The following is a 26,388-nucleotide window of genomic DNA, read 5'->3' on the forward strand; positions in this document are numbered from 1 at the left end:
TAAAACAGAGAGGGTCTGGAGAGATGGCTCAGCAGTCGGAAGCACTGTCTGCTCTTGCAGAGGACCCAGATCACGTTCTAGCACTTTATGTTTTAGTTACTTTCTGTAACTCCAACTTCAGAAGGTCTCATGTCCTCTTTCGACTTCCATAGGCACTACACGCATGTGATATGTGCATTGGCAGCGTGCATAGCCATGTGCACACACAAAGGTAAAACACATGCATAAAACAAAACTAAATAAAATTTTTTTTTGAAAAAATGTTTTTAAAGTGTAAAAATAAATGTAGTCATGGTCTCACTGATCCCAGGATCAGATGTGGTGAGAGTTCTGATATATAGAATTTAAAAGAGAGAGAGGTTCCAGAGATACAAACTAAATGATAATCTGCTACCATATGCAGGATGGTGAGTTAGGTACCCTCTCTGCCCTCCACCATATCATGCGGCAGCAGGGAGGGGATGGGTGTCTCTAAGGCAATGGCTACTATGGAAGCTAGTTCAGTGTGTATTGGTATCTTGGTTCCTTCCTGACTAGGGATTCAGTAAGCCACCTGCTCTCTTCTTCTCCAGCACTGAAGGACCATACTGAAGGAACTCTCCCTCTTATATATACTTGGACAAGTGATTCATGCTCTACCCACATCTTCTTCCCACAGAGCACTGCCATGCCACAAAACACTGACATACTATTATGAAAGTCTGGCTCCAGTGTCCCAACTCAGAACCACCCCCAGAGGGTTGCCCCACCTTCAGACCTCCCTGGAGCTTGGCTGAACCTTTGGTGAGACTCCAAGATTCCGAGCTCTCCTCTTTGGCCTTAATTCCTAACCTGTGCTGGATAGTTTTATATGAACTCTATGTATCATGTAAAGTTGACATCTTTATGCCAACAAGCTAGTGCCATTTGGGAAGAGGGAGTCTCAAATGAGAAAATGCCTTTATTGCCTCCTTAAGATTGACCTTTAAGATAATCTGTAGTGTATTTTCTTGGTTAAGGTCTGATGTGGGTGGGCCCAGCTTACTGGGGATGGTGCCATTCCTGGGGATGATGTCTTGGGTGGCTAGGAAAACAGGCCGAGAAAGCCACGAGGAGCAAGCCAACAGGCAGCACTCCTTCATGATCTAGACATAAGCTCCAGCTCCCATGACCCTGCCATGTTTGAGTGCCTGCCCTGACTTCTCTCGGTGATAGACTGCATTGAATAATTGCAAGCTGAGACAAATCCTTTTTCTCCTCAGGATGCTTTCGGTAATGGTGCTTTGTGGCAAGAATAGAAGCCCTCTCTACAGCAGCTGACAGCCTCAGAATGGTCTCCGACAAACGTACAAAGAATCACTCTCCCCCTCTAGGCTGGCTTTCTGGAGATCTTGACTCTTGACACACTTAAGTATGTCGTGACAACTCCACGGATAACAACAGTTATATGAAGTTTCCGATCATCCTTGAGAGCGTGCCTTTTCCAGACACACTGCAACAGAATGAAGAAAAACAGAATCCTGGGAACGGTATCTTAGACACTGTCAGGCCAATTCCACATCCCATGTGAAGGTCAGAAAGCATTTAGGAGACACTAGGCACCAGAAGGCAAGTCTTGAAATGCTCACACTGGCTTAAGATCATTGCCTCTTCCCAGTCCCGAGGACAGACATAATTCAGTCGGTTTTACTGAGATCCTGAGTATGGGCTATGTCACTCAAGGCAGGAGTACCATCCAAGGCTTCCAAAAGGTGATTTTTGCTTGATCTCACACAAGTAGAATTGCTCTACCTTCTGATATTGGGTTGATCTACTAATAAAGCATGCCACCATATCAGCATAGGATAGGAAGATTTGGATTTATTGTTAGAGGATGCCTTTCACTGCAGTGAATATAGCATGCTGACCAAGCTGGGCCTGGTGGCTATTGATTTAGGCCATTAGAACAGCACCTGGCCTTCCTATATGAACTTAACCTTACCCACCACCAAAGAGAAATCTAATATTTTGCATGCTAAGTAAAATAACAATAATAATAAAAATAATAATTAAGGTACGCTATCAAATCCAGAGTCCAGGTTTTTGCCTGGAAAGGGTAAGTAATTTGATACTTTTCACTCCCTTAAATCTATCACCATAACAACAGAGTAAGTTCCCTCATTCAAATGCCCTTTCCACATGCACAGCCTAAAAACCAGAAGAAAGCCCTTGGCAGACAAAATGTTAAGTGCCCACTTTAGTACCACTGATACACTAAACAGTCCACCCAGTCTGGTACTACATAAATGTGACCACAAACACTTAGTAGCAAGCTAAAACATGCTCGGCTCCCTTATCCAGGTGTCTTGCTGAGTTGGATGTGTGTGTGTGTGTGTGTGTGTGTGTGTGTGTGTGTGTGTGTAGGGAGAGGGGAACAGTCACTGGCTCCTCACGGGAGGAGGAGTCAACTACTGCTATGCTTCAGAAGTCAGCACTTCCATTGCAAAGGGGAAGACATGTGGGATGCTGTGAGAATGCATAGATTATCAGCAGTATCATTTGCTCATAGAGGCAAAGGAGAGGTTCAGGTCCAGCACCATGTCACATCAGCATATGGTATAACCATAATTTAGTAAGAAGAGGCTACACATCAACTCCCAGTGTACCATTAGTACCCTGCTCTTGCGGAAGACCTGGGTTCAGTTCCCAACATCCGTATCAGGAAGCTTAGAACCTGTCTCTCCAGTTCCAGATCTGATGTCCTTATCTAACCTCTGCAGAAACCTGCATGCATATAGTACACATATACTTAAGTGCAAGCATGCACACACACACACACACACACACACACACACACACACACAGAGGAGCCTATGCACACACACAAATAAAAATGCCAACAAATACATCCTATGTAGATAATGAAAACTAATTAGAGCCCAGTCAGATTTTCAAGGTGCATGCTTGCAAAGCCCAAACTTAGAAGACATAACTGTATGTACCATAACATAGCTTAAACATGAAGATCTGGGACAGCCTGGATTAAAAAGTGAGACCTTGTCTCAAAACTTAAAATAAATTAAATAAAAATTAGTAATAAATATGAATTAAAAACTAAAAATCCAAACTAAGAAATGGTGAAGGCTCAAGGTAACACATGCAGGAGACTGATAATGGAGGAGATGAACAGAAATGAACTACAAGATATGTGTGTATGAAAAAGTTACAGTGAAGTCTAATATTTTTGCACGATGAGTTAAAAAATAGTAAGGATAAGTAAAGCACCATCTCGAATCCAGAGTACAGGTTTTTGCCAGAGCTGGGTGCTAATAGGCAGGTGTCCAGCCTGACAAACTCCAGTCGATTCTCCCTCCTCCTTCTGGAATATTCTGAAGCCTGTAGAGCTGACTCATCAGCAGGAGAGCCTCGCTGAAAGTATAGACGCTAGACCCTGGGCAGAGCTAGTGTGATGGTTCTGAGGAGAAGGGTAGAGTCAGAGACAGGAGATTTGAGGACAAAGAAACCCCTGAGACCCAGAGAAGTTCAGTGGCTCCTGTGACTTACACATATGAGCCCAATTTCTACCTTTTGAAACATCCAGGAATTCTAATTTCCATTCACCAGTAAGCACAGGAGAGTTTGTGATTCTTTCTTGTTCTCTGGTATCCTGTGCTTCTGCCACTAGCCAACAACTGTGTCTTGGATTCTACCCAAAGCCACACAGACCCTGAAAAATTTCTACAATAGGCAGAGATCAGATTTTCCAGCCTACTTGTGGGCTCTGGGGTATACCCTTGCTTTTTGTCAATCCTTAGGAGATCATCTAAGAAACCTGGTTAGTCCCCAAGTGACAGAGGAAATGGTACCCACGTGCCTGTGTGCCTTTCCTGTGTGCCAGCTTGCCTAGTTAGCTGCTCTCTTCCATCTTGTGCCAGAAACATTTGCTGCCCATGGTGGATTTAGATGCTGAATCAGGAATAGCAAGAATTTGTGAAAGGTTCAAGATTTAAAGTCAGGACTTCAGTGTTACTGAAGTCTAGAATGCCAGGGTTTCGTTCTTGCTAAGCACAGACATGTCTCAGCCTTCGGAAGAGCTAAGGCAGGATTTCAGAGGGGGGAGGGCAGCTCACACTGGAAGCTTTGTAGCCTGGGTGGCAGACTGGAGGAGTGCTGCTGAGGAAGGGGAAGAGGTAGCAGTTCTCTGGGGCTTAGAAGAAGCAGGATCTTTATGGTAGAGCCTTGATGGAGAAAAGGTATTACCAGGGGCAGGTCTTGAGGTTTTATAGTTTGGCTCTACTTGCTGTTTGTTCTCAGCTTCCCAACTATAGATACAGTGTGACCAACCATCCACTTCTTTGCAGCCAGGCCTCTCTTGTCAATGTATCCCTTCAGAGAGTAAACCACAATAAATCCTTTCTCCCTCAAGTTGTTTCTCTTTGGGTATTTAGTTGCAACTATAAAGAAAAGTTACTAAAGCAACTACATTTTGTCTTTTATCTATTAGCTCAAGAGAATCCCAGAAAAAGAGCAGGAAGAAAAATGACCATACACACACCTTGCTCTCCTCTCAAGAATTGAGGCTGGATTTGACTCCTGGTAGCTCAGGTTGACCACAGGCCTTGGGTGAAAGGAGAAAACTGGCTTGACTATACATACCCAGACTACAGGAAGAGAGAGAGAGAGAGAGAGAGAGAGAGAGAGAGAGAGAGAGAGAGAGAGAGAGAGAGAGAGAGAGAGAGAGAGAGTGAGTTAGTTAGTTTAAGGATGACTATAAGGCCAGCTCTGAAATTTTGGATGCAAGAAAATATAATTTTGGATTATGTAGATCATCTACATGACTTATAGAACATTTACTATGCATCTCCACATCAGAAAGGTCGGAAAAGAGCCTACAGTTGGAAAATCAGCCTACCAGTCAATCAATTAGTCAATCAACCAATCAATCCACAAGCTGACAAACTTGGTTGATATCATAACCCTTCTTTCGTTGTAGCCCATTCCCATTCTGTAGGACAGTACTACAAAGACAGGCATTTAGGAAATGAAAGCATAGAACAAATAGACACTTGCATGAACTTGAGATCCAGGAAATCAGCACAGCACAGTAACACCAAGAACAGAGACCACCGGGGGCAAGCTGACTTAGCCACTTTGTCTTCGAGAATCTACCCAAGAACATTAGACCCTCAGCCAGCAATATCTCTGCTATCAACTTCAGCAAATTCAAGGCGATCAATTTATCTGAGTCAACAGTCTTCTCCTTGAGACAAATGGCTCATTTATCAAGCAGTAACCCAGTCATGGGACGTACCTGGATATCCACACCCTGCAGTTTTAAGTCAGTTGGTCATGCTTAACTCAAAGCTGGCCAGTTCCTGAGCTTCAATCAATGGTGCTAAACCCTCCAACAATACCAGGGAATATCTATTTATTTCTTGTCCTTTTGAGAACAGGTCAAGGTGCTGAGGGGACTCTGGAAGGGCATTCCATCCCATGAACCATTCTGGGATATCTTTGCAGATACTACTTTGATGACCAGTGTGGAAGCATAGATGAATCTGCATGCCACAGCCCGCTGTCCTTTCTGGATAGAGCTCAGTACCACCCACATCCCTTGATACTGGGGGGAAGGGGTCAGGTCTCAAAATTCAGGGACTGTATACATGCCTCTGAGTTTTACTTTTTCTGAGTACCCTCTGTAGAGACACAGCCTCTATTTATGAGGCCAAATTCTAGATCAGAGAGCTTGGACCTCCTGCTTCTCTCCCAGGAGTCTAAACAGAAACTCGACTCGGGATGCTAAGAAGGATTTGCAGCTAATGAATATGTGGTCCACAGACCACACCCAAATGCTTAAGAACCCAAGACAGAAACAGAAATCAAAGCAACAAAATACAGGCATAGATGTATCAAGTCTCATTTTGAGAGCTTGTGTTTATGAAACCCCGGCTCCTGTTTCATTTTACTGTAACACTGTATCACATTATTATGAAAAAGTATGATTTGTAAGAGTAGGGCAGGAAGGTGGATGCTATGTCCTGTCAATGTCACATTTGGGGTGCTATCATATCTGTCCAAGGATCACTGAACTCTCTTGGAAAACACGAGCTGTCCCCTCATTGCTGACAATTCGCTCAAGGTGGCAGACTTGACAAAATTACATGGTAATTTGGAGTAGAGGAGAAAGGCACGAGCATTCAAAAGATAATTCTGATGGTAATAGGATATTAATCAGCTTTGAACAGGGCTTAGCATCTGGTGGTTCTCAACCATCTTAATGCTACAACCATTTAGTACAGATCTTCATGATGTGGTGAACCCCCAACCAGAAAATAATTTTGTTGTTACTTCAGAACTATAATTTTGCTACTGCAATGAATTGTGATGTAAATACAGATCTGCTTTAACCTGTCTTCCTTTATTATTAAATTGCTTGCAAGCATCTGATTCCTCCAATGTATGTTGGACCTTCCTGCCCTCACCTCTTGATTTGTCTTTAAGACAGGGTCTGGCCACGTCGTATAGATTTGTCTCAAACTTGAGATCCTCCTGCCTCAGCCTCCTGAGTCCCAGGATGACAAATGTGTATGACCACACCTATCTTTACTGTTTGCTCTGTAACTTTATTAAAATCATTGACACACACACACACACCATATACAATGTACACACACACCATATACAATGTATGCACACACACATATGTATATATATATATATATATATATATATATATATATATGCATTTTGGAAATAATTACATTTCTATTTATTTATGCTTGTTTGTAGAGGTATCTGTCTGCATTAGCCTAGCTCTGAATTCTGCTTCAAAATCTTTGAAGCTCTAGATCTATACTATCCTGAGGGCTCCTTGGATTTGTGATCTACATGATTTCCTCCCTGCCACCCCACTTAACTAAATATCTTTCTTCAAAGTATAGTTTTAGTTAGGTTTACTAAATACTGTGTTGATTTTGTCTGCAGGAAGAAAGCTCTGGAAGGGTGACCAGAGTTTCCAGCATGAGAGCCCATGCCCTCATGCAGAAGCCATGGCTTCTCTCTCTCCCCTGACCATGGACCAGGGTGTGGTTCTGGTTCACGCATCCCTGTCACTCTGGACACTGGCCATGCATCCCGTGAGCACTCACTGACATGTATGGGCCTGGTTGCTTTAGTTCAGGTCTGCCTTCAGCTTCACTCCCTTTATTAAGCACGTGGAATGGACTGCATAATGTGTCTCTAGCAGGATTTATCTCCTCTGGTCCTCATGCTCCATTGTAATCCACAGTACATCTTTCCACTGAAACAAAACACAGTGCTCACCACATGGAGGGGGTGATTCATGCTCTCCACTGTTTTCCAAGCGTTAATCACATCTCTCCTGTTATTCAGAATCAATGTTTCCTCATTTGGAATTCCCCTTCCCTCTGTAGGATCTAATATATACATATGGAAATTAAAACCAGTTTAAGTTAAAAATAGACCCTCCGGGAGGTCTCCTGAATCAGCTGACATGTGCGGTTCACAGGGAGCTGGATGGCTGACAACTGTTCTGGCTTCAGAGAGTAAAGAAATCAGCTAGTGTGGCAGTTGGCCCCTTTGCAGGAATGGTCTGCCAAGATGCCGTTTACCAAGTTGCAAACCAGTAAGGAAATGGAGCAAGGGAAAAATGAGCCACCGCCCTCTGCTGCCCCAGAAGCAGCTGGCGGAGGGGGACCAGATGAACATCTTCTTGCAAGGATGCTCTCTTAAATAGTAGCAGTCTGTGGCTTCCCAAAATCCAGGAGGCTCAGCCTACCTCAAGTGTGTCATAACTCACACAGCAGCAAAGCCCAAATGGCGTGATACTATCTGTGGTCTTCACTTGAACTGGATCAGGGTAAATATTTGCATGGTCTATTACAGAAGCAGCAGTCTGTCTCATGATGGAGTACTGTTCCCCAGCCACCTGGTGGGATGGTGCAACATCCATCGGAAATACCCTGTAACCCACTGACCGCTTACAATTCCAAAACACATCTTGACTGATGCTCAGGAGGAAACACTCCTTAAACATTCTTAAACTCTAGTCCAGAGACCAAGAATGGGGGAGTTGTGGGGTCAGGAAACAAAGTGTATATAGCTCAGAACACGAAAGTGCCTACACGGAAGCCACAGATGGGAGCTTGGCAAATCGCTCAGACAGGATAGTGTTATTCCACAAAACCCATGTAAAATGCTGGGAAGGGCTGTTCATATTTATAATCCTGTGCCAGGAGGTTGAGGGTGATGGATCTCAGGAGCTCCCGGCTTTGCTGAACTGTTTCAGGCCAGTGTCAGGTACTGTTTTAACAAGCAAGGTGGGCAGCATCCTGAGGAAAATCTCCCTGTCCCTGATCTGTGTCTGCATTCACATGCAGGCACTCTCTTCTGCCATCCCCCCCGCCCCCCCCCCCCCCCACCACTAAGACTCCTGTCTCAGGACTCACATGCTATGACTGCAGGCTGTTCTCCATGCATGGGCAGTTGGGACCGTGCACACGTGAAAATGCAAAGGTCTTAGGTGGCCAGGTACAAGAGACCATGAACTTAGTCAGGAAAAGTGCTTGAGAGAGAACACTTGGGCTGGCAAGTATTTGCAATGCCTTCCCTTCTGGCTCTCTAGCCAACAGGAAATTTCCATAAAAATGAAGGTGAAAGGGACAGACCAAGGGCGCTAAGCAGTTACTAGGATGTGTGTGAATTTGTTCCATTACAGGATAATAAGATCCTCGGCCTTCTCAGACTATTTAAAGCCATGCTTAATCTTCCCCAATTTACATCTGGCTGCCTCGCTCATTAAGCATCCTGATACACGTGGCTCTAATGCCTTCAATTAGGAGATACTCCTGTAAATCCGTATGTTCCTGTATTCCTAAGCCCTTGAAGAAAAGCAGAAACAAAAGAGATTTATGGCAGTTGCAGGACCATGTGAATGAAGACACTCAACAGGTTGAAGAGCCAGGCCAGATGGCGGCACTTAGACTCTGATGTTCCTAATTAAGCAATCTGCTCACCAGCATCCCCAGCAAGGAGCCTGGCATGACAGGATGGCTGTCCTCATCCCAAGCCACCTAAGACATTTCCATTGCCATGTGTGCTAGCTTCTAAAAATTCTTGTGTATGGTGTACAGCCTGCAGTTGTAGGATGTGAGTCCTGAATGGGAGTCTTTGGGACAAAGCATGACACCATGTATGGGGGTTGGTGGTGGGAGGGAGGACTCTCTTGCTTGTACCAGTCCAGCATAATTTCTTCTTCAGAAGTTCAGAGTCACCATTTTTCAAGGCCAACAAGAACACTAAGTCTTCTTGGACACCGTGTCTAGTTTGGTGATAGGGAATGTCCCAGATTGGCCCATTCAGTTGGTCATGACTTGCTTGCTGGGATGTCTGGGAAGAAAGGTTCTAGGTGATTGAGCTGGAGGAAGAAATGAAAGGGGACACAGTGGCCATCTTGGACATGTCTGAGAGTGGAGATTGTAGCAGACACATCAGAAAACAGAGCTGAGTAACAGGGAAGCCCTATTGTGCTGCCCCTAAACCACCTAAGCCAAAGCCAACTCAAACCTGGACATTTCCATTGGGAGATGGTAACTGTACTAGTTATTTTGAAATGTCAACTTGACATAACTTAGAGTCACTTAGAAAGACAGTCTGTATGAAGAATTATCTAGATCAGGTTAGCCTCTAGGGGCATATCTGTGGGGAACTGTCCTAACAGTTAATTAATACAAGAAGACTCAGACCATTGTGGGCAGCACCATTCCCTATGCAGGGGGTCCTGAGTAATATGGAAGAGAAACCATTAACTGAAAACATGAGGATACACATTTGTTCTCTTTGCATTTTACTCTAGAGTGATGTGACTTACCTCTTGAGGCTCTTGTGTGACTTCCCCCAAAACATGGTCTTGGGATTCTATGTCAAACAAACCCTCTCCCATCCTAAGCTCTATTTTGTCGGTGACTGTCGTGACGACAGAAATGAAACCAGTAACCTTACATGGTTTTGATGGCTCTGCATGGAGGTGAGGTACTACCGGTTACAACCAAACAGCCCTCATTAACATGCCTTGTTACATGAATGACGGCCAGAGAGGTCCAAAGAGTCAAGAAGTCAGCGTTTCGACCAGGAAGAAGATGGCTGCAGTGATTCCAGCTGTCCTTTGTAGGATAGCGCTCTCTCTCTCTCTCTCTCTCTCTCTCTCTCTCTCTCTCTCTCTCTCTCTCTCTCTCTCCTGCCCTTATTCCACACACAGCTATTTCCCAATCCCATTGCCATGCCCCCTTCCCACATCAAATCCTGTTCTGGTATGCCTTGTCTTACTCATCCCAAGTTTCAGCTTCTAACATGGCTCCAGGCCAGTCTGAGCCCCGCCACTCTTCCTTCCCATCTGCCTCCTGTTCTGAACTCCCAGACCTCCAACCTCGCTCAGCTCCCACACATGGCCCCTGCTGGAACGGCCACCTGTACTGACAACTCAAAGTCTTTGCGATAGATTATGAAGTCTTTGGCCAATTACCGAGTATATCCCCAGAAGTACAAACACTGAGTTCTATGGTACTGTTGGTCTATCTAACAGCTGTTTACCAGGGGAGCTGCAATTTTCTTTCCCACCAACCGCCTAAGAGTTCAGACACCTCCATATCCACATCAATATGCAGCATCCCCCTATTTTCTCTAGGCTATGAGGAGGTCTCTTTTAGTTTTGATGTGCACATCCTGGATAACTGATGAGGGGCATTAGTAACAGAGCCCTTCTATCTAACCCTGCCATGTTTTCCAGGAATAATGGCCACTGTCCATCTTAGCAATGCCATGTGCTTTCTCTAGGGCACCCTGCTTGATTCCCCGGGTGAGCTTGGAGGGCAGTGGTGACTTTGTTCAGGCAAACTGAGAGGCCTGTAAGGAGCAGGCAGTACAAAGGAGGAAGACCAAAGAGATGACAGGGCCACAGGGAAGGCCCAACTACCATTGCTCCAGCACAGTTTCTGGAAGTCAGTATTTCAGGGCTTACTCCAGACCAGCTGCTATTCAAAGTCCTTCACACAGATTAACAGTTAATCTTCTGAGCAACCTGGTGTGGTGCCATCCATTACCATATTCTTGTCTGAAAGGAAAAGGAAGCATGGGGGAGGTTTTGTTCTGTTTTTTTGTTTTGTTTTGCTTTCTTTTTTTCTTTTTCCTGTTTTCTATTTTCCAATGTCAAATAATGGGCTGTCCTTAGATTACTTTTAAGACTTTTAATTACCTCTCTAGCTATCCCTCTCCCTCTATCTTCCTCCACCTCCCTCTGGGTTGGGGTGGAGGCACTTGAGAGGCATGGTGAATGTGGTCAGAAAGCAACAGGTGGGGGAATGGGTCTCTCTTACCACCATGTGGGGTCTGGGGATCAAGCTCAAGTCTGCAAGTTTGGCAGCAAGCACCTTGATTCACTGAGCCATCCTGTTGATCCTGACCTGGGATATGTAAGCTACGAGGCCTGCCTGAGGAGGTGGGATTTGGGAGAGGGAGTCTGTGATTAGAAACTTAGAAATCAGAGATTCAAAAAAGAAAATAAAATTCCCAATGGGATGACAAGTTCTTTAATACTTCAGATCACAGGGAGGTGCCAAACAGGGCATACCCAAGGACAGTTAGTCGAAGGCCTTACAGTGCAATACCTTTGGCCTATGTATTTTATTCTTTCTGCTGCTAAGAAATGTTAGACTAGGAGAGTCCCACCTGCTTCAGTGTCCCTCCCTTGACATGGCCTCTGCCTCTGTTCCTTTGCATATTTCCTGTTCTTCATGGTAAAGCAAAGGAATCGTGTCCACTAGAAGCATTGAGAAGCCTCTCTCTGCAGCTCTTCCGTGTGTGTGTGTGTGTGTGTGTGTGTGTGTGTGTGAATGTGAGTTCATTCCTTAGTCGACAGTCATTTAATTATGATCTCCTATTTATAATGTGGTTAGTAATAATGCATCTATGAGGATCTTGATAAACATTAATTGGCTGATTACAAGATCTCTATAAATACACGGATGGGGCGGGGAGCGAAGACAGACAATGCCATCCTTACAGAGGTCTGTTGAAACAGAAATGCTATTCATGTGGAGAAGCCCTGTCTCTCCCCAAAATACACACTCAATGGTAGGATGATAGGCAGATGTGGGTAACACCAGAGAAACTTACTTTCTTGGGCATATTGTTGTGACAGCCTAGAACAAAGATACCACTTGAACCTTTGGCCTTTCTCAGCTCTACCCACACTGCAGACCCAGTGTCCTTAAGTCATTGCACTGGTCAGCCAATCTCTCAGTAATTAAGTGTAACTTAGGACATGGAGGATCCATAGAGATAGAAGATAGAGATAGAAGCCTTGGGAGTTTCCTAGAGGTCTCTACCGTCCAGAATGAGAGAGGATAAACAGACAAACGCCTATGCCAGTGAGATCTTACAGGGGGGCACCTCCCACCAGCTAGGTTAGAAAGCGCCCCCATTTGTCACCATTCCACTGAAAATTTTACAGCAGGGTCAAGGGGGCCTTTGTCTGGACATTTAATTCACCGACTGTATGCTCCCCAAGTTAGGACACAAAGCACCTCTTGCTTCACTTTTTCATTAATTGCCTTCATTTTTCAGGCTCCCTATTTGATTTATAGTCAATTAAAACCACGCTGAAAAGCCACGGCTCGTGTGAGCTGAGTACAAACGTGATTAATGCCACACCACTGACTCCCTGGATGACCTGGCAGCTGACCAAGGCCAGTGCTACGGTGGCCTGACTGGGCAGCATCTGGGTGAAGGGTACATATGGGGATAGTGGGAAGCCAGGAGCAGAGGGGACACAGGAAACATGTCCTGGCATCAACCCAAAGTCATGAAAGAGAGTCGCTTCTTCTAGATCATAGAGGAAGATTGAATTGAAACAAAACAAAAAAAAAACCTACTGCCCTGGAAGTGCTTTTTTCCACCTAGGTTGATGAAGCAAATGGGGCAATTAAATGGCAAAATTCCTTAAGCTTTACCATCAACACTAAACAACGGGATGCCACATAGGAGGCTGAGGAAGACCAGTGCCTCAGAGTTTTAAACTCAGATCTTGACTCCAGCAACTATAAGAGATATCAGCTTGAGCCAACTGCTTGGCCTAGTTTAGCATCAGGCGCTCTCATCCTGTGTGAAAATGGTCACACAAGAGTCACTTTCCTTGAAAGGCTGTTGCCAGATTCCAAGGGACTGTCTTGATAGCTTGGACCATACAGATAAAGTCACCTCTCAGGACTAGAAAGAGTGTCCTGGTCAGCATGGCCAGTGCCCTGTGTCTCCACATTCATCTCTAAAGTATACAACCTATCACATTGTCAGAAATGGTCTATCTTCCTGCAGTGTCACATTCAGTGTGGCTTCAGGGGGTGAGCTTGCGTGAGTAATAAGGAGATGAGAAATGGATGGACACATACATGCATAGAAAAGCTGTGATTCTGTGCTCACTCTGGGGGAGGTACCAACTTGGTACCTGGAAATTTAGCATGTTTAATATATATTATTATTATTATATATTTTAATATATATTTAAAATGTTTAATGCATATTTATATTATATATAAAATGTTTACTATATAACATTATTATATATAAAGGCTAAGAGCAAAGAGGGATATACTCTCAACATTGAAGAACACAAATTTCTCTTAAAACATGGCTCCTGAAGGTGTTCAATGTATTTATCAAAGCATAATTTATCCAAAGACTGAATGTCTTTTCCTTAACACTTAGTTCCCTTCCCTTCCTCTCCCTTCTCTCTATTGATGACAAACAGACCTTTTAGAAGAAAATTCTGCATAGGAGCAAATGATAACAAAGTCTTTTCTACCTCTTCTTCATTAATGGTTGACCACATCTAAGATTAAAAAAATAAATAAATATGGTGCTATCAATGTAAGATTAAGAAGAAAGAGTTTGACTCCATCATGAAGATTCCATGCCCCAGGACCCCTGCTGCACACTGTGCTTCATCCCTTCTGATTTTCAGGGTGGCTGTGCTCTCTCTCCTCCTGGATTCCCAGTTTAGAGGGTCCTTAAGACTACCTGAAGCCTGTGAGTGATGAAACAAGAGCAACTGTGACAGCAGATTCTGCCCACACTCTGCTCTAAGTGAACTCCCCACTATTGCTGGGCCAGTTCTGGCTGTGGCTATCCTTGTCCTTTCTACAGAAATGAGCCCATTCACACTTGGAGCGCTCAAAGAACTCACTCACTGTGACACAACTAGAGTATGACTGCATGAGTCACTAATGCATAGTCAGTGGGAACTTAAACCTATGTCATCTTAAGCAAGGAACATATCCCTGGAGCCCATCTCTGTCTCGACCCTCAAGAAGGGAGGACTTAGCGTTAGATGTTTTCAAGAAAAGGTGCAGAAGACAGATCGCTAAGTAGAAAGTGCTTTCTACTAAGAACGAAAGGTGCAAGTCTTGACTTTCCTTCTGAAATGGACCAAATCTTCTTCAGGGACTCTAGTTTCCCCGGAGGAAGTTGCCCTTCTCTGTGGCAGGAGTTCTATTGTTTGCTTTTATTTATTTTTTTAAATGGAATAATATGATCTTGCTAGCATCTGCATAGTAATGGCTCCCAGCCTCCCTTGCAGCTAAGTTGACTACATGCCCAAGTCTACTGATCTATCAGAGTAGAAATGGCACCCATCACTTTCAATCTGAGATAGATAAAAATCTTGGATAAATACTTCCACACCCTCTTTCTTGACCTTCAGTCTTGCTATCAGGTTGGAAGCAGAGTCACCTAGATGAGCACCCTGACCTATATCTATGAGATAGAGTTAGAAATAAAAATTCACTGTGTGAGGTCATGGGGTTGCTCAGTGCCTCAGCCTTAGCATATCCTTATCTGCTGGGGATGCAGTGTGACTACACAGTGTATTAAAGGTATGCTTTGGTGTGGGAATCACTTCTTGTTCATTTTTGTGTTTGGTTTGTGTGTGTATGCATTAGGAGATATAAGCAATAAAGATGGAAATCTGAAGAATACAGTATTTGTAGTGGTTGAGTGACCAATAGCATGTCCATTCTGGATGCTGGATACTGGGCAGAGGTTGAGGGAATCACAAACATGGTTTCCCCTAGGGAACTCAATGACTATAGATCCCTGGGGTGTCCAGAGGTCTGTCTAAGATGCTTGTGAACAACGCAGGATGTTACACTTGGTAACTTGGTGTTCCCATCCAGGTTAGGTATGCAAGCAGCCACCCCAGTGAACTGCTTCCTAACTGTATTTCCCCTTTCCTTGTACTTCTCATTGGATGCTGGGAATAGCCCATCTTTCAAGACTGAGATGAAACCAAAAAAGTTTTGGCCGAATCATGATGAGTTGGGGGCTTTGCATGGCACTCAAAAAGACTCAGAGAAGGAGCTCTGCTGGGTACATGACAAGAGAGAGTGGGGTGCCGTGTTTTGATCCCAGCAGCTTGTTGGAAAATGGCCCTTTAAAGAAGAAAGCAGGTCTAGTTAGCAGTAAGGAGAGTAGAATAAAGAGTTATTTGGATGTGAAGGAAATAAAAGGCTTCCGAACAACTGAAGGGAGCTTGTATTGGAGTGAACAGTGAATAAAATATTAGGGAAATAAAAGGAGCAGGGTGACCATTAGTAACAGTTAAAGTGGAAAAAGGCTATTCACTGGGAAGTGAGGAAGAAGATTTAAAAAGGGATAAAAGGAAACGGTGCTGTCAGAACCAAGAAAGCAGGAATAAACACTCCCAGAACCCGAGACAGCCGAGAGAAAGGGGTTGAATGCAAGCCCAGGGGACAAGCAGAAGAGCTTCCCTACCAAGTAAAGGGACAACACTTCCAGACAACTTCATAAAATCCTACAGCATGTGATCGATGAATGGATTGTGCTGTACTCTGCCTTTGGAATGTAAAAACTCACAAGGACTTAGAACCAAACTTTTTTAAACTAAAAAAATATTATCCTCTCTGTCTCTCTCTCTGTCTCTCTGTGTGTGTGTGTGTGTGTGTGTGTGTGTGTGTGTGTGTACACCATGGTACGTGTGAAAGCCAGAGGAGGCAGATCTTTCCTTCCCCTACATAGATCTCAGGGATGGATCCCAGGCCCTCAGGCTTGGCAGTGGATGCTCTACCCCCTGAGTAATCATGCTGGCCCTATAACCAGATTTCCTAACTATTACAAATACAGTAAACATACAAACTGTAGATATCATAAACAGGCCCAGGATCCTATCACTCACCTACTCTTTCATAGCCTCTGGCACCCATACAGCATCAGCTTCTATTTCTGTTGTGAGAAATAATAAAAAGGAATGGCAAGATTCCCACGCTACACCCAGCTACTCCCTGTACTGGTGCGCTGCACTGGCGGCAATGGCCAGCCTGTTCTTATCTCATGGAGACTCTCTGACTCAGAGCTCCAAAATCTCTCCACCCAGGGCACTAAGTTCCCACTGGTCGGTCACTACCACGCCATCCCCATGCTTCAAATCCCCCATGGCCTATGTGGTGCACATCTCATAAACCCATGCTTAGCCACCATACCTTTCTCTCTTGAACCCGGTCGAAACACCACGTGAAGGAAAACACCAGTCAGACTTAGTTCAGAAAGAATGGTAACTCAATTGCTGGGCACAACAACTAGAATCCTAATCTTGTAAGCCATATAAAATCTAAATCTTCTGGTGGCAAATCCTGGTGGGCCAACCATTGAAACTGGGAGACACCAGCAGCTACATCTTGTCCTTACACTATCACCATCCAAAAACCCCTAACTCTCTTCTGCTTCCTCTTATCCTCCTTCCAACCTGGAAGTCCCACCTAGTTGCCCAGTGGTTGATTTCTTGATTGATTAGGGGGAGGTTCACAAGGAGTCACAGGAGTCTGTGACTCATTCCTCCTTTCCAGACAACCCCTCCTGGGGAAGCAGAATTAACATCAAAATACAACAGCACCAAGGCCATCCACAACATATTTCTGCATAGCAAACCCTTTCATTTATCTTTAAAATGTAAATTCATGTATCCAAAGTTTTTTTTTTTTTTTCCCTAACTTTCTGGCTCTGATCAACTTTTACTTTCCATTTATCATCCAGGAGTTAGTTCCTGCCAGCACACACACCTCTCACCTCTCACCTCTCACCTCTCACCTCTCACCTCTCACCTCTCACCTCTCACCTCTCACCTCTCACCTCTCACCTCTCACCATTGGCTCTTCACACTTTTTCAGAGACAAAAGGGGTTTGTGTTGAATCTTCTGAGATGCATACAAGGCACAGAGAGAAGATTTGGGGGTTAAGAGAACATGATGCTCCCCCAAGACTCAAGTTTGTTTCCAAGCACCCATACCAGTTGGCTCACAAATTGCCTGTAGCTTCCCTCTGTGGTGGTTCTCAACCTGTGGGTTGCCACCCCTTCAGGGGTCAAACGACCCTTTCACCAAAATTGCCTAAGAACCTCAAAAGAAAAAGAACATTATGGTTCATAACAGTAGCAAAGTTAGGCTGGGTGGTGGTGGTGCACGTCTTTAATCCCAGCACTTGGGAGGCAGAGGCAGGCGGACTTCTGAGTTCGAGGCCAGCCTGGTCTACAGAGTGAGTTTCAGGACAGCCAGGGCTACAGAGGAACCCTTTTTCCAAAATAAAACAAACAAACAAAACAACAACAACAACAACCCAGTAGCAAAGCTAAAATTATGAAGTAGTAACAAAAATAGCTTTATGGTGGGAGTCACCACCCATGAGGAACTATATTGAAGGGTCACAGCATTAGGAAGGTCAAGAACTGCTGCTCCAATGGATGTGATACCCTTTTCTGTCCTGAGAGGGCACCTGCACTCAGGTGTGCATAGCTCCATACGGACAAACAGGCACAATTAATTAAAAATAAAACTTTGAAATTGTACAGAAAAGAACTTATGAAGAGTAAGAAGAGAGAGTAGAAGTGATTGGGAACACATTGGTAAAATATTAAAAGGGTATTTCCATTTAATATTCTCAGCTTTGACTTCCCTCTTTGGGCGAAATAAACCGGCCATGGTTTCTCTTGGAGACTCAGATTTTCCTAAACAGTTTAAAACAGGCATTCTCCAGTCTCCACAGACTTTCTTGCCCACCTAGACACAGTTAACCTCAACCACAGACTATACTCAGAACAAACTCTATTCATTGTTTCCTTGAGAGGAAGTTGCAAGCACCTAACTGACGCTGCTCCTTGTGTTCTGCCTTAGTGACAGATGTGGACAAGCAGTCTCAATTCAAAGGCTAATCAGATTTTGCTGGCCCAACATCTCACACACAAACATCAAATTTTAAGTTGTGATCGATTCCCGTAAGGCTGGATTTCCCTGCGCGTGTTGTCATAGATAGTAAGCCTAGTCTCATTTAGCATTTAGCAGCTTACACAGGCTCAAGGGCCATAACCAAGTTAATTACTTAGGGGATTAAGACAGAGCGCACACACACGCCCCTCTGATATTGGAATATACAGTATGCTGCAGTTTAAATTAAAAAGACCCCCTAAACTATGATTGTTCCCAGCTTCTTGGTGCTGAATTGAAAGCTGTTTGGTGTCATGAAGATTATAGAAGCAATCACATTTATGGGCCTGCTTTGCATAGCAGCTCTATTAATTTCCATATTGAGGGTAGCTTTGCATTTCCCAACATGTTAACATCGATGCCATTTGGGGTAATCACTTGGTACAAACAAAATAGAATGCAAGAGACAGAGACAGAGACAGAGAGACACAGAGATGAGAAAAGAGGAGATCTAGAATATTTGTCATCAATCAAGGTCTACTTGAAATATATTGATTCTTATCAGCACAGACGTCAAAGAACAAATGTGTGTTCTTGACGGCCTGACCCAGAGTCACCCTCAGAAATGCGAAGTTGTACACTGAGATCCACTTCTTTTGTACCTTGTCATTAGACCCTGACTGCTGAGATGCTCCATCGCATTGATGTAACTGTGTTAGGGTCTTCCTGTGCTCTAACTTGGAGACCCGATGCTCAGCATCCCACGTTCATGGTTATGGCCCTTTCAACTCTTATAACAGGCACTGGCCTCCCAGAGCATCCTGACCAATCAAGCTGGGTTTTTGATTTGTTTGTTTGTTTGTTTTTCTTTACCCATATCAGCCGTGTACTGCAAAAAGTAAAGGAACGGGGCTAGCACAAAAGGTTATCCTGAATTTATAAAGGCAAACACATAAGCAATCACCCTCTTTACAGGTACTCTTGAGCATCTGACCTAATTGCGCCACTGCTTGCATATCCTCTATCCTCAAAGATCAAAGAGGTTGGGGGTCTGGAGAGATGGCTCAGCCATAGGTAGCATCCGCTGTCCTCGCAGAGGATCAGAGTGCGGTCTCCAGCATGCGTACAGGGCAGCTCACAACTATAATCAGCTCCACCCCAGGAGATCAAATGTGTTCTTCTGGCCTTTTCAGACAGCCAAGCTCATGTGCACACCTTCGTGCACACAAATATAGCCGAGTGATCAAAAATAAAATAAATACCCAACAATGGTAAAATAAATGGTGCTCCAAAAGTCTGTAAAATATTGATCAGGTCTACCACCGATTTCAGACTCTATTATGTAAAACCTGCACTTGCTAGTCATCTACCGCCATGTTTTTGATCTCTTCAAGGTAAGGTAATATGATATTGGTGTTAAGTACAGTGGGAGATCATAACCAGATCCGAGAGATGCACATTTTTAGGAAATCAATGGGAATTTGGGGAATTTGAGTTTAATCCACAGAAGCAGCAGAAAAGATTTGGATCTTTTTCAAAACCATCTTATCAGCCTTAAGAACAAGAGTTTTTGATTCCTGCGTCTACAAATTCCCAGCCCCCAATACCCGGCCCTCGCCGTGACTTTGATATAATGCCACACATGAGAAAGGACAGGCAGAGCAGCAATCTATAAGAAGGGGATGATTTTACTCTTGGGTCTGCCCTGTGACGAGATGGATTTCTGTCCCTTCACATAGTACAGAGTCACCCTGGAGGTTGGCATTTGCCTTTTCTAGATGTGGGGCAGCAGGGCTCACTGGAGATGAAATACTGAGAGGAGATACATGTCAGGTATTAATCCTCAAACTGGCAAGTCTGTCATTTGACAGCATCCACCCAGGGCCAAGCAGCGACATAAGGAACACGATCAGAAAACAGGAAGCTGTCCAACATCCTGAGCTACATTACAAACAGCAGAGGAGTCCGCGTGAGCGGGCCCAGGGTATTTCTGGAGTAGCTTACAGTTTAGGACAGGCTGGTCCTCGATGAATTCGGCAGGCTGGTGGATGTGTAACACTTTCTGCTGGAATCCAGGGGTGCACTCCCGATCCTCTGCAGATGTGACCAGGAGCACCTGCGGAAAGGAAGCAATCAATATTTTAACAGCACCTAGCATGTTTGCCCTGCTAACCTCTTTCTTCCTTTTAACGAAATCGACAACCTTTAGAAATGAGCTGAGGTTTGAACTTCACAAGTTGCTGCGCCTCTCATGCCTGCCAACAGCTTTTTTTTTTTTTTTTTTTGAAGATGCATGCAAAAAATCAGAAGCAGCTGCTGCAACTTCCATTCAGTTGAAGTTAAAGAAATACTTGCTGTATGAGTTTTACACCTGCTAAGGATCTCACTATGGTCACCGTGTGTGAAATTTCATTACAGAAGCTGTCAATTTCCAGTGATGCCTGAGTTAGAACGAGCCTCGTGTTCATACATGCAAAGGAACAATGCCATCTCCGAGGAGGAGGGAAAGGGAAACAGACCTTTCCCACTGGAGTAACTTCCAGAAGTACTGATTTCAAAGCCTATTGGATCTTAACCCTGCTGGTGGTCAGGAACCATAGGGTGGCCACCGAACAGCCACAATGTAGCTGACCCCCAAATGGTACATTGTTCCCTATGTTATCAAACTTGACATAAGACAGAGTCACCTGGCAAGAAGGAACCTCAGCTGAGGAGTCACCTTCATCAGGAAGGTCTATGGATACTGTCTTGATTATGGATGTGTGAGTGGGAGGGTCCTGCCCACTGTGAGATGTGCCACCAGTGGGTAGGTGATCCTAGCTTAGCAAGTTATGAGGAGCAAGCCAGTAGGCAACATTCTTCCATGGAAGTTCCTGACTTCACTTCTCTCAACGATGGGCTGTGATCCAGATATGTAAGACAGATAAATCTTTCCCTCCCCAAATTGCTTTTGGTCATGGTGTTTAACAAGCCACACACAGAATATAAACTGTGATAAAAAATAATCTTATAGCAGCTATGCATTGAACTTGCCATGTTTTATATATGCTGTTTTATATATGATATATATATATAAATACATATATATACATACATATACATATGTGTGTATACATACATATACATATGTGTATGTATATATATATATATATATATATATATATATATGGTGCTTTTATAATTAATCTCACCACTTTCTTTACACTTTTGCAAATTTGGCTACCCCAGAATATAAAATGTAAAATTCTTTTCAAGGCCTCACTCTTTGTCCTTGGGATGTCTTCATCTCCATCATTCAAAACAAACAAAAATGAAGCCTAGGCTGTAGGGCTGTACAGTACTTCCTAAACATGGCACAGCTGTTGCTGTTTTGAAAACAGGACAGCTAAGATGATTCCCCTTATAAGATAGGGCCCACCAACTTGTGCGTGTGTGTGTGTGTGTGTGTGTGTGTGGTGGGGGCATGGCAGGAGGAGTTACATGGTTCATAAAGTGACATACTAGGATCCTCACAGGGTATATGAGGTTTCTCAACTGGGAAGATAATTAAGCGATTACCATTGTTAAGAAGGGGGGAGGCTCTTCTTGTCTGTCACATGCTTCTGTAAGTAGCCCCAATTTATTCTCACTGGCTCAGCAAGCCAGACTTGGGTGGAATCTGTGAGTGACCATGGTGGGGTGAAACGTCATTTGTCCATAACTCCCCACAAGTCACTTCCGTGCTTTGGGATATGAGCGTACATGATGCCCTCTGGGGCAAGGTCTAGCTTAGATAAAACTAGACTTAATCTCCATACGCAGAGACTATCATCTCCAGGAAGAGAGGCCTGACTGGGTGTTCATCTGTTTACACCAAGTGTCTGCCTCACACACTGGTCTGCATCTTTGGCTTCAACATCAAAGCTGCCATGTTTGAGCCCTTACCACACTGCAAGTACTGTGTTAAACTCAGTCTGAACATAATGTGGGTTAGTCTCCCTGGCAGCCTCGTGATGCAGTCGGCTATATTTGTAGGAAGTAGCTATGCCTGAGATCTACACACGAATGGCTGGAGTCAGGATCTGAACACAAATGTAACTGTCCTCTGATCTGTCTCCGGGCGGGCAAGCTCCTTGTTCATCCCTGACCCTTAGACCTTTGCCTAGGCTACTGAGCAGGAATTCTCAACCTGTGGATCTCAGCCCTGTTTGGGGGTGGGGGAGTGGGATATTAGATATCCTGTATATCAGACATTTACATTACAATTTATAACAGTAGCAAAATTACAGTTATGAAGTAGCAATGAAATGATTTTAGGGGGGACGGGGGATTGTCACCAAAACACGAGGAACTGTATTAAAGGGTCACAGCATTAGGAAGGTTGAGAACCACGGCTATAGAGATTTTGCTTTGTTTCAATTTTCTAAGCTTAGCTCTCCAAAAAGTATAAAAGGCTTCTCTGATCTGAGCTGAAATTACGAGCACTGATTTCTTAGAACGTAATATCCTCGGGGACAGCCAGTGATGGTAGAGGAGGGAATCGGTTCACACAGCCCAGCCCCCTGTCCTTCAAGACGCCTACAAGGTGTGTGATCTGCCTCCCACCTGGAATCACGCTAGTTGTGTGCCACCCGTGGGTGTCTGGCTTGACAATTCAGTTCTCACTAACCACCATTTCTCTTCAGCTGATCTCCCCGCCCCCGTCTGTCTCTATCTGAGACCAGCCCCTAGACTCCCAAAGATTTGCACTCAAAACTTTGACTCAGCACTTGCTCTTAAAGAAACTGAACCCCGAAATCAGACCTTAAATTCTTAACCAGAGCACATCAGCGTCAAAGAAAAGGAATTTTCTTCCCCACCAGCTACCTCCAAACAATATACAAAAGGTCGGCTGCTGAGGAGCTGAGGGCGGGGCACTTTGAATGCCAGCCTTCTGGGAAGCACTGAACCCCAAGGAATAGGAGCAAGAATTAATCTCAGGAGGTTGGTGGTGTGGTCAGGCTGAGCCACTTCAGAGGAGCTAGGGTGGAGAAGTCACCACCTTGCCTGACATCATCTTTCTCAGCTCAGAGTAGGCGGGAGAACACCATAGTTCACTGTGTGCGCAGGTCTGCCTGTAAGTGTCCCTGTGTCCAGAGGCTAGGCTTTTGTTGGATGCCTTCTGAAGCCATCATAGAACTGACATCCTAAGTGGCACATCTGCAGAGTGCAGACTCGGAGCTCAGAATAATTTGCCGGCATTGTTGCGAGCAGAAGAATCTATAACCCACTAATGCTAATTCAGTTAAACAGAAATGGGCAAAGGTTGCACCTTCTGCCTGCGATTATACGTTAACCTTCTAATTGGCTAATTCTGCCCTCAAATCCCAGACCAGTCAACCAGTCACCCCAGACATATTGAGGAAGGCACAATTTCCCTGGGGACACTGAGCTAATCAGCCAGGAGGGAGAGATTCTGGCTAAGTCAAGGAACAGTAATTTCTGCCTGAGTCTCCAAGTTTTCTATGCTCAGTTTATCCCCTGGTTCCTTGACAGTGTCTGCTCAATATACTTCTAGAATTCTGAAAGAAAAACCAGCCTTTTCCAGCTGCTGACTGAGGGAAGAGTTGGGGCACTGGGAAACGTCTGTTTAGTCTCTGTGGATTTGGGGGTCAGTTTATCCACCAGTCAAAAATTAAATCGCTTGTGTCCTACTCTGAATTTCTATTGCTGCCATAGAACACATGACCAAAAAACAACTTGGAGAGGAAAGGTTTATTCGGCTTACACTTCTACAGCACTGTTCATCACCAAAGGAAGTCAGAACCGGGACTCAAACAGGGCCAGAACCTGGAGACAGGAGCTGATGCAGAGGCCATGGAGGGTAGCTGCATACTGACTTGCTCCTCATGGTTGTCTCAGTCTGCTTTTTTTTTTTTTAATAGAACCCAGGACCACATGCCCAGGGATGACCACACTCATGATGGACTGGGCCCTCCCCCCACCAATCACTAAGAAAATGCCCACCAAGCTTGTCTATAGCCTAACCTTAGGGAAGCATTTTCTCAACTGAGGCTCCCTCCACTCCAGTGACTCTAGCTTGCTTCCAGTGGACATAAAACTAGCCAGCAGAGCTTTTGAAATAAAATAAGTGGGACCTGCTATGCACAGGGAATGATTTAGCAAGGTCAAAGTGTCATATCAGGTATTCCTGTTTGTTGAAGTCCTGGATTCATCAGACTCTGCTGCACAAGGCCCAGTGTATTAGTATTATTTTTGTTGTTGTTGTTATATCTGTTGCTGTGATAAGACACTGGCTGACCTAAAGAAACTTGGGGGAAGAAATGGTTTTTTTGGCTTATAGGTCACAGTCCCTCACTTAGGGGAGTCGACACAGGAACTGAAAGCAGGAACCGAAGCAGAGACCCTGATGCCTATGGGTAGCACTGTCCACCATGGGATGGGCAAGCCCACACCAATCACTAATCGAGGAAATGCCTCACAGACATGCCCACAGGACAATCTGATGAAGGCAGTTTCCCAGCTGAGGGTCTCTTCTCCCAAGTAACTCAAATTTGTGCCGAATCTACAAACACTAACCAGTCCAGCCAGGGACTTGTAGGGCAGTGTTACAGTCTAGCATTTCAGAGTGTGGTCACAGGGGCCATTTTCCTTGTTCAAATTCGGTTAGCCTTTTTTGTTGGTGGATTTGGCATGCTTTGGAGATGCCCTCCACCTCTGCTTTCTCATCTAGGAAACATGAGAAGTGACATGTGTTGCGGACCCAACGGTTTGCTTCATAGAATGTAATTAGGCAAGCACTGCCCAGGCAAGATGATCGATACCCGCTAACTCTCGCAGTACTGTGGTCCAGCAAAGGAGAAAGGCATCAACAGATTCTCCCTTAGATAATCAACAAACTACCTCGAGAAGCTCAGTTGAAAGGAAAGAAAGCATGGTATCCTTTGGGAATATTTCAAAGCTAGGCAGAGGAGGGTCTAACCTCATCTAGGGACCCTGAGCAAATCCATTACCTGAGAGGGAATGTTCTGCCTTGAACTTGGGCCTAAAATGGGGTTGGGTAAATGGAGAGGAAGGGACGCTTTTGTTTCTCTCACCATGTATATGTAGGGGTCTCTGTGTGTGCATGCATGCATGTTTGCGTGTGTATGGACATGTGTGGGGGTCTGTGCCTGTGCCTGTGAGGGCCTGGGGTTGATGGTGAGTATCTTCTTCAGTTTCTCTCATGTGAATCTCACTTGGGTCCAGAGCTCACAATAACAAGTCTCACGAGTGAATGTGTCCCTAGGACACCATCCCTACCTTCTGTGTGCTGGAATTACAGCTGGCCACAGCACCTACTTGGCTTTTCTGTGCATTCTGGGATCAGAACTGTGGTCTCCTCTCTCGAGCAGTATATGCCTCACCTGCTGAGACCCCCTCCCCATCCCAGGGCTTCTTCTTTAATCCAATCCACCCTGCTTTCAAATGAACCGTTTGTGTCTCTCTACTAGTGTTGTGGCATACCCTGAAATCACAAAAGTGCTCTTAACGAAAGAATCCAGATTAATGGCACCTCCCAGAGAGATTTCTCACGGCTCAGTGATGATAGAATGTTCTATTGACTGCCAGACTTCTCAAAACCCAAACCTGTATCTGCAGGTGATCTTGTCATGGGCCCCCAGCCTCCAACTACAGTCTGATTAAGTGTGGGGCAGGTCATGGACTGCCATCACTTAATGTTGCAAGAATTAACACCTGGCCTTCCTCCCAAGCCAGCTCAGCCTTTCTCCGACATGAATCAAAGTCACTGGCACAAGGATCCTACCTGGACAGACCGTTCCCCACATCCTCTGGAGTTTTGCCAAGCAGAGCCTGCAAGCACTCCAAATCTATCATTCCGACCATGGCAATAACGGTCTTCTGATGCGGTTCATGTGCTCATTTATGCATTAGTGCCTGCTGCGCATAAACAATAGGTGCAGATGCGTCACTGCGAGCATGGCAACTATCGAGTTTTATAATCACCAAAGGATACCCATTATTTGAAAATTACCATCAGTCTGCTCTGGAAAGCAGATTCATGTCCTAGAAAGACAATAACCACGCGTTTGTGCTACACTGTTTAGTACAAATCACAGCTTTATCTCCGGAGTCCACTCCAGAGCCACCTTTGTCTCAGTTTTTCCAGATG

The 26,388-nt window shown here is 44.7% G+C and overlaps 1 protein-coding gene across 1 annotated transcript in view; it reads right to left on the minus strand.

Annotated features, from left to right (window-relative positions):
- Cdh13 (cadherin 13) overlaps nucleotides 1-26,388 on the minus strand; it is a 1,034,078-nt gene that overhangs the window by 789,743 nt on the left and 217,947 nt on the right. The window contains exon 2 of the mRNA XM_021169677.3: nucleotides 20,241-20,352. Coding sequence (XP_021025336.1) covers nucleotides 20,241-20,352 — 112 coding nt within the window. The remainder of the gene's footprint in view (nucleotides 1-20,240; nucleotides 20,353-26,388) is intronic.

Source organism: Mus caroli, unplaced genomic scaffold (assembly GCF_978045245.1).
Source record: "Mus caroli unplaced genomic scaffold, Mus_caroli_1 scaffold_10, whole genome shotgun sequence".
NCBI lineage: Eukaryota > Metazoa > Chordata > Mammalia > Rodentia > Muridae > Mus > Mus caroli.